Consider the following 14,780-nt stretch of genomic DNA (forward strand, 5'->3'; position numbering starts at 1 on the left):
TTATGGCTGACACTTCAAAGAGTATAGTTCTCAATTGAAGTACAATGTAGTGGTATCCAAGACTGCTGTGTCACCGCCTTCAAGACTTCTACAGTGACATCTGTAGTGCTGCCTAAAAAGTAGAACACAAGTTGACAATTTGGTGGCAGCAACAGGAGCCAAAGGAGAGCTTGCCCAGATGGAATTTGCATTCTTGTTCGGAGTTATTTCCGATCTTTTGAAATGTTTATCCACCGTATAAACAGGATCTAAAAACATTTGCATTCTTGTTCCCCCAAAAATCGGTCCTAGAAAGAGCGGGCAGAAACTTTGACCAAAATTTTGACCGTGTCAGATCTACTAGGAATGAGTGTTAGTTCTGGGCTAAATTGTGGACTCCCCACATTCTGAATGACAAGACCCAGGTTCAGCAAGTGCCCCCCTAACGTGACCAACCAATCTTATAAATATAAAGCTGGTCATATATAGTCCATAGACATTGGGGGAGAAATCTGAAGTCTGCTTAGTGAATAGATCTAGCAAAAATGAGTAGCATCAAGGCCATTCTACTGCCTCTAATCTTGTTGGGAAGCAATAAAATTAGTCATACAGTCTTGTCAATTTTTTTTTTACTTGGCTGAAACTCAGTTTCTGGCAGTTCTCAATACATTGATTCAGTGGGGTACGTCAATCAGTATTTTATGAGGGCTTTATGTAGTACCAAGCCACAAATTCCATAACTTGAAATTGTTTGACAAGTTCATAATGTATTTGTAGCTCTCTCTTTGTGTTTGTTATGTATCTGAAGCCCCACATTACAGTAACACCAGTAACACACCACAGTGTAAACTTTCAGTAAAGTCCTTAGACTTCTTTCTTCATTTTTTTTTTGTTTATGGGAAGGAGATTAACGTCTCCCTCCTCCTCTCCAGTGAACCCCTCTCCTTAGTCAACCCCTCTGTGTCTCTCCTTCCCAAACATTTAGCACGTGATTCTGTTCAGATGTGTCACTTCAGGCCATAAAAGTGAAGAGAACAAAAGGCACAGAGGAGTATAAATCCCCAGCAGGGATTCTCTGCTCACTGACACAGGCACCAGGCAGCTCCTCCACACATTCACATAGAGGAGAGGAGGCACAGAAAGAAGAAGAGACAAAGAAAGAACAAAGAGTCTGCAGCCCAGACAGTAGCACTACCTCTACTGACAACCTGTGCCCTGCCCTGAGGATGCATCCCCTCCTCATCCTATCTGCCCTATGCCTACTAGGGGCACAAACAGCAACTTTACCTCAGAAGAACTCCAAGCACAATAGCCAGGTGAGCTACAGACACACAAGATATGTTCAGCACAGTTTCTTGTCATTCTGTATTTCTTCACATGTACCCAATATATTTCACAGTTCTGTTCTGTAGGATGAGTTCACACATCGTGCTATGTGCTGAGCCAGCAGTTTATTTGCATGAGTTGTCTTCTTGTACTTGGCGTTCTTCATTTTAATCGCAGCTTGTATCTTGGTATCTTAGATCTCAGATTTAGAGTTGTTTCTAAATTACGGTATTCTATTCATTGTCTTACCAGATGACAAATATGACACAAGTGTTGTGTAGGGTGGCACCTCAGGTGCACTTCATGCTTGTATGAAATTCACCAGACCGGATGGCATGGGCATTGTTAGTAATGTACCAGAAAGGATGGCATGGGCATTATTAGTAATGCACCAGATCGGATGGCATGGGCATCGTTAGTAAATTCACCAGAAAGGATAGCATGGGCATTATTAGTAATGCGCCAGAACGGATGGCAAAGGCATTATTCGTAATTTAACAAGAATGGATGGCATGGGCATTGTTAGTAATGCACCAGAATGGATGGCATGGGCATTGTTAGTAATTTAGCCAAAAAAGGATGGCATGGGCATTGTTAGTAAATTTACCAGAAAGGATGGCATGGGCATTGTTAGTAAATTTACTAGAATGGATGGCATGGGCATTGTTAGTAAATTTACTAGAATGGATGGCATGGACATTGTTAGTAAATTTACTAGAATGGATGGCATGGACATTGTTAGTAAATTTACTAGAATGGATGGCATGGGCATTGTTAGTAAATTTACAAGAATGGATGGCATGGGCATTGTTAGTAAATTTATCAGCATGGATGGGCATGGGCATCGTTACTAAAGTTACCAGAAAGGATGGCATGTGCATTATTAGATAGCAGATTTGGGAGTGCTACATTTTATAAAATTGCACCACTAAGAACAAATAGCTAAGTGTACCTAGTCATACAGTGTGTAGACTGCAATGCTGTGGAGGTGCCAATGTGGCATGCTCGGGGTGCTCCTCATAGGCACTTTGGAGATTATGCCACATTGAAGTAATCACAGATATGTATAAGATTGTCCTGCACATGTTCCCACCTGGGAAGAATGTGCTGTAGGCCTTTAGCAGTGTGATGATGATTATCTGATTGGATGAGTGTGACAGCCATAGGATGACTCTGGCGGACACTGTTTGTATAAGGGATGTCGTGTTTCTGTGCTGTCAGCTGCCTGCGATTTGGAATCTGCAGGCTGGCATTTTTTTTTCTTTTACATATGAGGGTTAAGCACAGTGTATATAATGACAGATTTTTGCATACACAGAAACCATTTTTTTTAGCTGTAAACCCTTTTGCCTTCATGGGGATTTAAATTGAAACCCAGTCATGTGATGAAAATTCTGGAAAGACTGTATACAATTGTCTCATTCACCAAGCCGGCTTATTACTTGTATGATGTATTAGCCTATACCTAAAGAATACAGGAGATTGTTTCATGCTCACACAGTAGCAGTTGGGACCTTGGATTCTGGTATATTCCTGCTATATTACATTGTCTCACAGTGTGGTTATGTATGCCAAGGTGGTGTGTAGGACAAAGAAGGGCATCTTTTATGCATATGAAGACCACTAGGTAAAGAAGTAGCAATAGGAGGAGTCACAACTGATTTAATGGGCTGGACTCATGGCCAGAAGAAAGAGTATAGTTCCCAATTGAAGTACAATGTAGCAGTACCTAAGACTGCTGTGTCACCCACCGCGGTACCTAAGACTGCTGCGTCACCCACCACGGTACCTAAGACTCCTGTGTCACCCACCGCCTGCAATCTTCTACAGTGACATCTGTAGTGCTGCCTAGAAAGTAGAACTCCAGTTGACAATTTGGTGGCAGCAACAGGAGCCAAACAAGAGCTTGCCCAGATGGAATTTGCATTCTTGTTCGGAGTTATTTCCGATCTTTTGAAATGTTTATCCACTGTATAAACAGGATCTAAAAACATTGCAGAGATTGAAAGTTCAGTGCAGGCAGTGGCTGATGGAGGAGAGCGGGACATAGTAGCATATTATAGAGTACAGTTCTAATATTTAAAAAAAGCTACGAACAAAGCTAGAATTTCTCATGACTTTCTGGTCTATGAAAGAATAAACAAGAAATCTAAAATAGAGGCATCCAATGGTGAATGTTGTTGTTGTTGTTACAGCACTGACTCACCGGACAGAGATGTATTGTTGACTAAACCAATGTTTAGGACAGACTGTGTATTTACTAGAAGTGAACTGACATGTATACCGATCACAAAGATGACGAATATGACTTTATGAAGGGCATTGTGGATGCGATTAAGTCAACGACCGTTGGCCGTATTTACTCTTCCATGGAAAAAACGGTACATGTACATCTAAGTCGTTGGTATATCCTCTTCTGTCAAGTTGTTAAAAATTTGGTTCAACAGTTTCTTAGCTAAATCTTGATGAAGGGGTTTGACACCCAATATACTGTAGCTCCTATTATAACTCTTCGAATTGTCACACAGACCATTGGGTGTACATGTAACCAAAATATCCTACACCCCACTGTATTTTAGCTTTCTAGATGTACCCTTTCCTGTTCAGCCTAGTCAACAAAGTGCTGTCACCACCACATTACTAGCAAAACTCTTTTATACAGTAATGAAGAATTATTTTTATGACTTGCTTATATAGCGCCATTAATTCTACAGCACTTTACGGACATTATCATCACTGTCCCCGTTGAGGCTCACTATCTAAATTCCCTATCAGTAGGTCTTTGGCGTGTGGGACAAAAACCATGCAAACACGTGGAGAACATACAAATTCTTTGCAGAAGCTGTCCTTGGTGGGATTTCAGCCCAGAATCCTAGTGCTGTAAAGCAACAGTGGTAACAACTGAGCCACCATGCCACCCAAGAATTATTTTTTGTTCCAGAAACAATGAGATGTTTGGTTAGATCACTGAGAAAAATTTACACTGTTTTTTGGACAAAGTATGGAACTATTTGGACACAGTTTTTCGATACTTTGGCACTTTTACACTATGTACAAGCCAAGTGGACACAGTACTGTGCTATGTGCAGGGCCGGACTGGCCATCTGGCAATTGCCAGAAGGGCCTGTCTGTTCATGGGCTGCCTTGTCTGCTACGTCGTTGACAGAATCGGTGTTCTCAAGACTCCCATACTGTTAAGAGTTGTGATGGAGCACAAAGTGACTGACTCCGTCACTTACCCCAGCAGGCCATAGGTATCATTAGACATATTGGTCTTGTAGTAAATCTTCCTTTCCTCCATCCAGGGAAATATTAGTAATATATCCCATCTGGTTCTTGGGGACGGGGACAACATGGGCCTGTGTGACTTCAAATGCCGAGGCTGAATTTCAGCCCCAGTCCGTACCTGTCTATGTGCATATATTAGAACAAAGTATGGACAATTTGGTGCCCTTGGCACTCTATGGCACCATGTGGGTACAATATGGCTTTAATTTACTATGTGTGCAATATTTGGTCTGTGTGCGCAGAGTGGTTTGTATTATATCACTTAAGACACTCACTAGACCCTCTGTTCAGTAAATATGTGGTTCTCTCCAGTTAATGTATGCACTGTTTATCTGTACACTCCATGGCATAAATAATTCTGGAATTGCATAACACTATGGCACCATATGGGAGTCACTTATTGCTTTTCTTCTTTACTCTCTAAGAACCTTGCAAAGTTGGAGTTTACCAAAGGTTTTCATGTAAATTAAAAATTAAACCAAAATCTTAATGAAACAAGCAGTTTAGAAAAATTAGTTCTTTAGAAAAATTAGGTCTTAACCCACGCCAAAGAGCACACACCCAAAACTGATTAATTAAAGTAGGCAAGGCAATAGACTATTGTTCCTTCTAAGCTGTGGTTGTGCAGCTTTAAACTCCACTTGTTCTGGGAGAACCTGTGCCTGTCAGACTCCCTGGCTCCTGCCTCAGTGATCAGGAAGATCATTAATTAACCCCCTTAGTGCCCTCGACCACCAGTCCAGGATTGCTGGTATTAACCCCCTTCACTCTCCTCTATTACCAGGAATGTAGACACAATTTTAGATTATAAAAGTTGGGCTTCTTTGATTTGTTTGTGCTTTATCTGCAATGTAATCTGGAAACGTGTGACAGAAAGCGTGGCACATTAGGTGAGGTGGATCCTCTAAATTAAAAATCCTGGTGGGATCATGAGCCACTAGCGTTGGTGCAGCAGGCAAGTGTTGTATGCAAGAAACTGATAGCAAAGTTAATGGAAGCAAACTTAAAGTCTTAAAGGGTGCCTAGAAGTTGTAAGCGGACAGGAGACATCCAGGAAGCTGCAAGCAGACACATAGAGGCAAATTGAAAGCCTTACTAGGGTCCAGGATGCTGTAAGCAGGCAAGAGATGCCCTGGAAGCTGCAGGCAGACACAGTCAAACTGAAAGTCTTAAAGGGGTCCTGGGAGTCGCAAGTGGACAGAAGACGTCTTGGAAGCCTCAGGGAGACATGTAGAGTTAAACAAAATCTAAACTGGGTCTTGGAGAGCACTGACAAATAGCATGGTTACTGGAGGCTGCAGACAAACACATGAAGTCCTAAAGACCACTGACAGGTAGCAGCATTACTGGAAGTTACAGACAAGCCCTGAAGAACACTAACAGGTAGCAGAATACTGGAAGCTGCAGACAAGTGAAGTCCTGAAGACCACTGATAGGCTGTAGGGTTAGTGGAAGCTGCAGACAAGTATCTCAGGGACTGGGAACCACAAGCAACCAGGAGATGTCCTGGAGTCTGTGGACAGGAACTGTGCACAGACCAACTAAAAGAGTTATTAGAAAGTCTTAATATAATACAAAGATACAGGTGTGTGTTGGGAAGCTTAAATAAAGGCCTAGGAAATCCAACATATGAGAGCACACCGGGCTACTTGCAAAGCCTGACATGGACCACAAGAAAGTCTCATGGACCAGGTCAGGTGCATAACAAAATATAATCTGCATGCATTACTAAATAGATCTCATATGGCTAATGAGGCTTCTTTCTTGGAAAATTCACATCAGAATGAGTGTATAATCCTGATACTAAGATGAGCATGAAGTTAGTCTGGACTCCTAAAATCCTAATTTAAATGTCAGGAAGGAAAACCTTCAAAAGGCTTGTGCAAACATTTTGTCATGGATTTTCAATGTAAGTGAACCAACATCATCAGGTCTAAGAGATCTATTTAATAATAGATGCAGGTTATATTGTGAAATCTGGTGATTGATCCGTCATAAAAGGTAAATATGCCTTACTAGACCTCTCACTAACTCACTGAAGTTTAGCAAGAACAGACAAATGGAGATATAGTAACTATCTAAAAAAATGATTTTGAGAAGTACATACAGTAGTTTTTGGTATTGCAGAATGTCAATTTTTTTTGTGCAGTTATAGTTATTCCTTTGGGTTGAGTCAAAATATCTAAGAATCAGACCTGATTACGCTCAGTATACATCAAGGAAAGAATCCCTGTGTGATGCACAGTTGCTCCTGCACTGTACTGGCCATACATAAAGTACAACATTTTCCAGGAGTGCTCCTTTAAATTTTGTCTCACAAACAATATACATCTAAAATAAGAAGCATCTGTGCTGGAAATGGCAATAACTAACAGTTATGGGGCTTCCAAAATATCCTCAGCACTTATATAGTGTTTGCAAAAAACACCTGCTTTCACTGCAGCTGGCCATCAGTATGCACATAAATTGGCCTATCCAGCCTGTGATACTCTTGGCATTTATACAGAATGCAACCAGTCATTTATAAATTATTTGTAGACAGCTACATTTGTAAATAAAATATTCGGCCAATTTAGAAAAAGCATCATGAATGGCTGTAATTCGTATACTGTAACTAGGCAAATGGCAGTCTGACATAAGTCTGTGTAATCCATGTTCCTGTTTCGGGAACCTAGTGTTATAGGAACTACTTTGCATATTTTTTTCCATGTGAAGCTGCCTGTCTGAAACCTAAAAGTGAATTTAACAATACTTTCTAATTATTTGACCCCAAAAAACGAAGCACTTTAATAAGGTCCTTGGATTAAAAATTCCCTATTGTTCCTTTTCTACTCTAACTTCCTATCTGTGATTTTTTTTTTCTGATGACGTGTTGTCCACTGCTGATTCTTAGATGAGACGTCATCAGGCGGCTGGTGCTGCAGTCACTGCCTTCGCTACAGTCTCCACCCTGAATGAGACCTCTTCAGGGATGTTCTTTTTAGGGGCTGGGCTAGTGTTTTCTGTACTAGTCTCTGTTATACTGAGCATGTGCTGGTTGTCAATTCCGACACATGCTCAGTATGCGCTCACAGCTCTGTTACTTTCAATGTGTACTGACTGTGCACTCTCCTTCCAGCTATAAAGACAAGTCATGAGCCAGCAAGAGAGTTCCTTTATAGCCAGCAGGGAAGCGCACTGTCAGTGCACATTGAAAGTAAATAAAGCGGCAAACAGGGGCGCATATTGAGCATGCGTCAGAACCGGCAAACAGCGCATGCTCACTATAGCAACAACTATAGACTAGCTCATCCCCTAAAAAAGATGTCCCTGATTACATCCCTTTCAGGGTGGTGTCGCTGCGCCACTCTGGTGACATCCCGTTTGGGAATATTCGTGTGCATGCTAGAGACTCAAACAAAATGTCATGTGATGCAAAAAAAACACAGAAAAATAGAGCGGAGAGGGAACAGTAAAGAATTTTTAATTGAAGTAGATTAGAAAAGTTGTGCTATTTTTTTTTTCTTTAAATTACATAGTTATCCATTAATATTAAAATTCACATTTATGTTTTGGAGAACCTCTTTAAAGAGGACCTATCACCAGGTCAAAAATGGCCAGCTTTTATTATATTCCTGCTTCTCCCCTGAGTATTCCAGTTTGTTGTGTTGTATCGTTTTGTTTTAAATCCACTATACAGTTCAAGAGATATAAGCTTCTTTTATTTAATGCTAATTTTTATGTTTGTAACTAATGGGGCGCAGCTCACAGGATTCTCTGGGGGCATCTCGTTATGCGACTCTGCATAATTATTATACAATGAACGCCCGCTTGTAATGTTAGCACTAGATAAAAAGGCAAATATCTCTGGAACCGTATGGAGGATTTAATAAAAGGAATACTTAGGGGATCAAAATGAATAAAATAAGAGGAAAACTGGCCACTTTTGACCTGGCGACTGATCCTCTTTAAATTAGTTGTCCAGTCTTAAGCTACAAGTCTGCAGTCAGTATATGTGAGTGCAGACTTGTAAATCCTTGCATCGCACGTACTGCACGCTGTGAGGATTCTCTGGTGCCAGGAGTGAAGTCATGAGACTTCAAGTATGCAATATGCATACTTCCAGCCACATGCTGACTAGACTTTATCCAGCCGCACTCTATACACTTGCATTGAGTGAGGCAACTTCCATCTAGTCGGCTCGTGAGCGGATGTATGCAAATCACATCCTTGTGGTCACACGACCGCCACTCCAGGCGTCAACACCGGGAAATCCTCACAGTATGCAGTACATGCGATGTAAGGATTACATATAGTGACTGCAGACTTGTAGTTTAAGATCGGAAAAACATTTCAAGCAGCAGACCACAACTTATTAATAGTATGACTACATAATGTTGCCACTAGGTCAGATTTGAATCCGGTGATAAATGACCATTGCACATAGCAATAGCTGACACAAGTGTTATTGATTGATTGCATAGAACATCATTACATGTTCTTGCTTATGATACTTAGACATGTATGATTTGATCTTCTATGGTATAAAATTTAAAAAAAGCCTCTCCTCCTCGGTTCAATGCTATTAACAAATGTATTTCTGAACTGGATAAGATTATCCAAAACGGAAGAAAATGTATCACAATATTATTACCGTGAGCTTTAAGAACAATAGTATTTTCTGAAGAAAATTGAAGAATTTTCTTGGAATACATAGGCATTAGGCACTAGGACTTTAGTAGTGCCCATTCCTGTAGAAGACAGCCTTTTAGCCTCCTTCTTTAAAGCAATAAGCATGTGCGGATGGTTTGACTGGAGAGCAGAGACAGAGATAGAGAGTGCTGCTTCCTCGGGTGAACTGAAGGATACTGTGATCTCTGTTGCACACAATAATTTATGTGACCCAAGGATACAGAGACCTAAGGAGCTCAGAGGACAGTCTGTTATTCATCCTGTCTCGCTTTTGTATATGGAAGGTTAATTACCCCTTACCTGTCTCCAGGTGACTTTGAATTTGAGTCACGGATGTCTTCAGACACTGATAAGTGGTGATGTCAAAGAAGGAGGGAGACGGTTAGTCAAGAGCTTAAAGTGTTTAATGGTCTGAATCCTGAGGCAAAATTAAGGCCTTCGGGTCAAATAGTACAAATACAGACTGTTTACCATAGTCGAGCTGTAAACCCCAGAGAATAGATGGAAAGCCAAGCGTGTCAAAACCATTCATTCACAACTGGCAATATCCATATAGAAATGTGTTTGCCTTCCGGTGAAAAAACAAAGCTAATAATAAGGGCAGCTAAAGTTGCTCATATTACACAGGCTGATCTGGTTTTGATAGCTGGGAATCGAGTTACCACAGTCTATGGTCATCAACAGTTTGCGGTCACTTTTTGGCTATATTGTCAATCACATTCATTTCTGTAGAAGTTTAAGGGCTCGCTCACACCGCCGTATACATCGTATGAGTGCCATCAGTTTTTTATTGGATAGCACTCAAACCAATGTTTTTCAATGGGGCAGTGCTGATGCAGGATTTTTTTCACTGACAAAATCTGTCAGTGACAAAAACTCTGAATCAGATGCCACTCACCCAAGCAAGGCTATGGGTGCGTTGAAAACATCGGATTGTACTCGCGTAACATCTAAGTACAGTCCCATTTCTATTGACTCACACAATGGAGAAGATGGAGAAATTGTGTTCTCCGTCTTCTCTTCACAGTGTGCGACAGTTCTCTCATCCAAGAGAAGAGGATCACGCTATGCTGACACTCGGATCAAATTCTGATCAGAGTTCTTTCATAGGGTCATTAGCATAATCAATCCAATTCTCTCGGATGAGAAAATCTATAGTTTTGTGACCCTGATCTAAGGGTTAGTTTGGATGGATATCTAGGCAAAGTATGATTTTCAATAAAAGCTCAAAAACATGTGTATATAGTGTGTATACAGTGAAAGGTTATGGTACGGGAAATATTTTTAGGGCAAATTACTTCAGTGGCCAAAATTTATTTAAAGTGGTGTACTCATCTTGGATCTTCAGGAGCGCACTGCTCTTCTGCCTCCTGCTTGACAGAGGGTGACGTGTGTTGTGAATTCTGTGATCAAGCTCCCTCCTGTGGTCACGAGTGGTACTGCGGCTTCTGAGTTTCCTTCCTCAGGTGATGAGGTTAAGTCGTTAGGTGCTGCTCTATTTAACTCCACCTAGTGCTTTGATCCTGGCCTCCAGTCAATGTTCTAGTATTGGTCTTGCTTCCTCCTGGATCGTTCCTGTGGCCTGTCTGCTCAGCATAAGCTAAGTTCTGCTTGTGTTACTTTTGTTGCTATATTTTCTGTCCAGCTTGTTTTTTTGGTTTTGCTTGCTTGCTGGAAGCTCTGAGACACAGAGGGAGCACCTCCGTACCGTTAGTCGGTGCGGAGGGTCTTTTTGCCCCTCTGCGTGGTTGTTTGTAGGTTTTTGTGTTGACCGCAAAGCTATCTTTCCTATCCTCTGTCTATTCAGTAAGTCGGGCCTCACTTTGCTAAATCTATTTCATCCCTGTGTTTGTATTTTCATCTTAACTCACAGTCATTATATGTGGGGGGCTGCCTTTTCCTTTGGGGAATTTCTCTGAGGCAAGGTAGGCTTATTTTTCTATCTTCAGGACTAGCTAGTTTCTCAGGCTGTGCCGAGTTGCATAGGGAGCGTTAGGCGCAATCCACGGCTACCTCTAGTGTGGTTTGATAGGTTTAGGGATTGCGGTCAGCAGAGTTTCCACGTCTCAGAGCTCGTCCTATGTTTTGTGGTTTTTGTCAGGTCACTTGTGTGCTCTGAACTTCAAGGTCCATTGTGGTTCTGAATTACCTATTCATAACAGACGTGCTACAGATCGCAGGTCTGAACTATACTTTGTCCGATGCTGCTGCTCCCAGACACAGCTTTGCCTAAGAAATATGGGAGTAGAGATGAGCGAACACTGGACACTGAAGCTGGGCAGATGCAGCGATCCAGACAGCTTCAGAGAGGCACTTGCAAGCTGTACAGCAAGTCGCTTCCATATGCATGCTCCTTGCCTACGAAACCAGCCACTTTGATAGACTGCAGGATTACCAATGAGTAGATTGAAAATTTGCTTGTTTTAATCTTTCCCCCCCAATGTGGAGTTTACTGTTTGCCACATGTTTTTTTTTTTTTTTGCCTTCCTCTGGATCAACATGTTAGGGCATGTTAGGTTAGGCTATGGGTTGAACTAGATGGACTTAAAGTCTTCCTTCAACCTTAATAACTATGTTACTATGTTACTTTGCAATTTTAACCATTTATGAACATGAGATGACCTCTTTAAGAACAGTATGAATAATCAGGATCACTTTGCACTCAATACAAGTAGGTGCTTAGGAGGAAAAAAATAAAGTCAATAGAATAGAACAACCTCCAGCACACATAAAAAAGGTGAGAAAAGTCTTGTCTTCAATTCACAATGATGCAATTTTATTCATTAATTCTGGGGGTTCACAGCCATGAAACAAAGTATAATGAGAGATTTTCCCAACGTTTCGACCGTGAAAAGGTCTTTATCAAGGGTACAATCTATACAAATAAAAACAAAAAATACAACATAAATAAATTGTATACTATGAAAATACAGATAATAAATCAAGAACTGTTATTACATAACATCAACAAAAATACTGGTAGTCCATATATGTATCTGAACTCTCAAAATCAACACCATGGAAAAAAGTAAATATGATATCCATTTATCAAATTAATCATAAAACCAGGTGTTCACATAATATAGGCCTTGAAGGCAGGACAATAAATGATGCATGGTTCCAAATGAACCTAAAGAGAAAATAATGGGTAAATAAATCAATAAATAACTAAATGTCTATAATCACCCCAATAGAGGTCAGAGCCGTGAAAAAATAAGAATGGGGAGGTACAAATGTATATAGTCGCTCTATAATATACAAATCCTGCACAAAATGTATAGCACATAAGCTATAAGGATATAAATAAACACACGAAAGTTAGTAGCGATGTATCCCCATAATGAGCCAGAGGTCCCCGGGAGAAAAAAAGAAAAAGACCACCAACAATGAACAAATAAACAAGCCTCAGCGTGCTGTGAAAGATAAATACCTTTAGTGGTGAACAAGATAAGAAAAGGCCTCCCCGAGCAGTAATGGAGCAGTGTGTAGAAGGACCTTATATAGGGCACTGATGTAATCTCCGGTCAGTCACATGTGGTGAAGCCGAGTCATCCCGGAAAAAGCCGAACAAGAGAGAGGAGAAGTACTCATGTGTCGTAACCATGGCACCGGGAGAAGCCGAGTGATATAGTAAAGCAGAAGGGAGAGAAAGCCACGCAGGCACAGACATATAAAGCGTCGCTCATATAGTACCGGAATCAAAAGAACTAGGAGAATAAAAGATAAAATGCTGACGCTAAGTAGTGCAAAACTATATGAGAGGAAAGGAAACAAAGAATATTAACAGGAAAATAAAAAGAGAAGAAGGGAAGAAAAAAACCAAAGAAGAGGAGATAAGCGCTCATTTAGGGGATACATACCTATACATCAAGGAACCTATGAAAAAGAAAAGATAAAAAAGAAAAAATAAATGACTCAAATATATATACATATACATACAGCCTACTTATTAAACACTGTGACGTATAATCAAAATATATTCAATAACTGATCTCATACTCCCTATTCAGTCCCCACGGTTCCAGTGTTTGTAATGTGAAAATCCAAAAAGATTCCCTGGATTTAAGTCTCTTGATCCTATCACCTCCCCGTCTAGGTAATGCTACACTCTCTATGACCTGATATTTAAGTTGAGACACATTATGTCCAGCAGCAGCAAAGTGTGCTGGAATAGGTAGCATTAGCTTTTGACACCTGATGGTAGACTTGTGTTGGGATATGCGGTCCCGGATATGCTGGGAAGTCTCCCCAACATACCCGAGACCGCATGGACACTTAATCAAATATATGACATAAGAGGAATTGCATGTGAAAAAGCCATTTATATTGAAAATTTTTCCGGATCGGGGGTGTGAGAAGGTCTCTCCCTTCGTGATGTTAGAACATTGAAAACAATGAAGACAAGGAAACGTACCTCGCTTCTGTGTAGAAAGAGTCCTTTGTGTGTAATGGGGATTTATCGGACCCAATGTCAGCCTTAACCAAAAGATTTCTGAGATTCGAGGGTTTTTTGTAACACATGATGGGAGTGTCATTAAATTCCGGGATGCCCGGATATGCTTTACCCAACAAATCCCAGTGACGTAAGACACAGTTTTTTATCTTATAAAGATATGGATGAAACGTGCTGACAAAAGGTATTCTTTGTCTCCCCAAATTCACCCTGTTGTTCCTAATATTATTTGTCGCCTTTTGAAGTGTTCTTAAAGGATACCCACGCTGTAGGAATTTAACTGACATTTCATGATGTCGTATCGCCTGCTTCTCCTCATTAGAGACAATCCGTGATAACCGATGATATTGAGAAATAGGTAAAGACTGCTTGACATGTCGAGGGTGACAGCTACTATAATGCAACAAACTGTTCTTATCAGTTGGTTTACAGTACAGGTCCACATCAAGATTTCCGTCAGCTTCTAATGTAATCATTGTGTCCAAAAAATTAATGGATACATTACTTTTTTGCATGGAAAATGACAAATTAGGAACACAGGTGTTAATGTCACTTACGAACCGAAGGAGAAGATCCTCTCCCCCCCTCCAAATCATAAAAACATCATCTATATACCGTTTCCAGTATACAGAATGTGTTTGAAATAACGGATGTGTATAAACATAAGTTTCCTCAAAAGCTGCCATAAAAATGTTTGCATATGGCGGTGCCATGTTCGAACCCATGGCTGTCCCAGTTCTTTGTATGTAATACTGATCGCCAAACATAAAGAAGTTTTTGTGTAACACAAAGGATAGTAAATCCACACAAAACTGAAGCTGATCAGGGGAAAAATCAGTATGTTCTGTCAAAAACCATTGAACCGCTGCAATACCTCTTTGATGATCGATACACGTATATAAACTGTTCACGTCTAACGTGACGAGTGTGCACCCAGAAACCACGGGAGTGATGGCGTGCAATTTAGATAGAAAATCTGTTGTGTCTTTGAGATATGAAGAAATATTATGTAACAGGGGAGTAAGAATACGATCCAATGTGATGGCCAGGGGAGAAAGAAGGG

The 14,780-nt window shown here is 40.7% G+C and overlaps 1 protein-coding gene and 1 long non-coding RNA gene across 2 annotated transcripts in view; one reads left to right on the plus strand and one right to left on the minus strand.

The window, feature by feature from the left end:
- The first annotated feature begins 981 nt into the window (after positions 1-981).
- MMP11 (matrix metallopeptidase 11) overlaps positions 982-14,780 on the plus strand; it is a 62,989-nt gene continuing 49,190 nt past the window's right edge. Inside the window, exon 1 of the mRNA XM_069745414.1 lies at positions 982-1,295. Coding sequence (XP_069601515.1) covers positions 1,206-1,295 — 90 coding nt within the window. The 5' untranslated portion in view covers positions 982-1,205. The remainder of the gene's footprint in view (positions 1,296-14,780) is intronic.
- LOC138670040 (uncharacterized) lies at positions 12,024-13,682 on the minus strand. Its single transcript, XR_011319289.1, has 2 exons — positions 12,695-13,682; positions 12,024-12,139 (listed from the first exon to the last, which is right to left on the minus strand). It is a non-coding gene; the product is annotated as an uncharacterized lncRNA (long non-coding RNA).

This window comes from Ranitomeya imitator, chromosome 1 (genome assembly GCF_032444005.1).
Source record: "Ranitomeya imitator isolate aRanImi1 chromosome 1, aRanImi1.pri, whole genome shotgun sequence".
Lineage (NCBI taxonomy): Eukaryota > Metazoa > Chordata > Amphibia > Anura > Dendrobatidae > Ranitomeya > Ranitomeya imitator.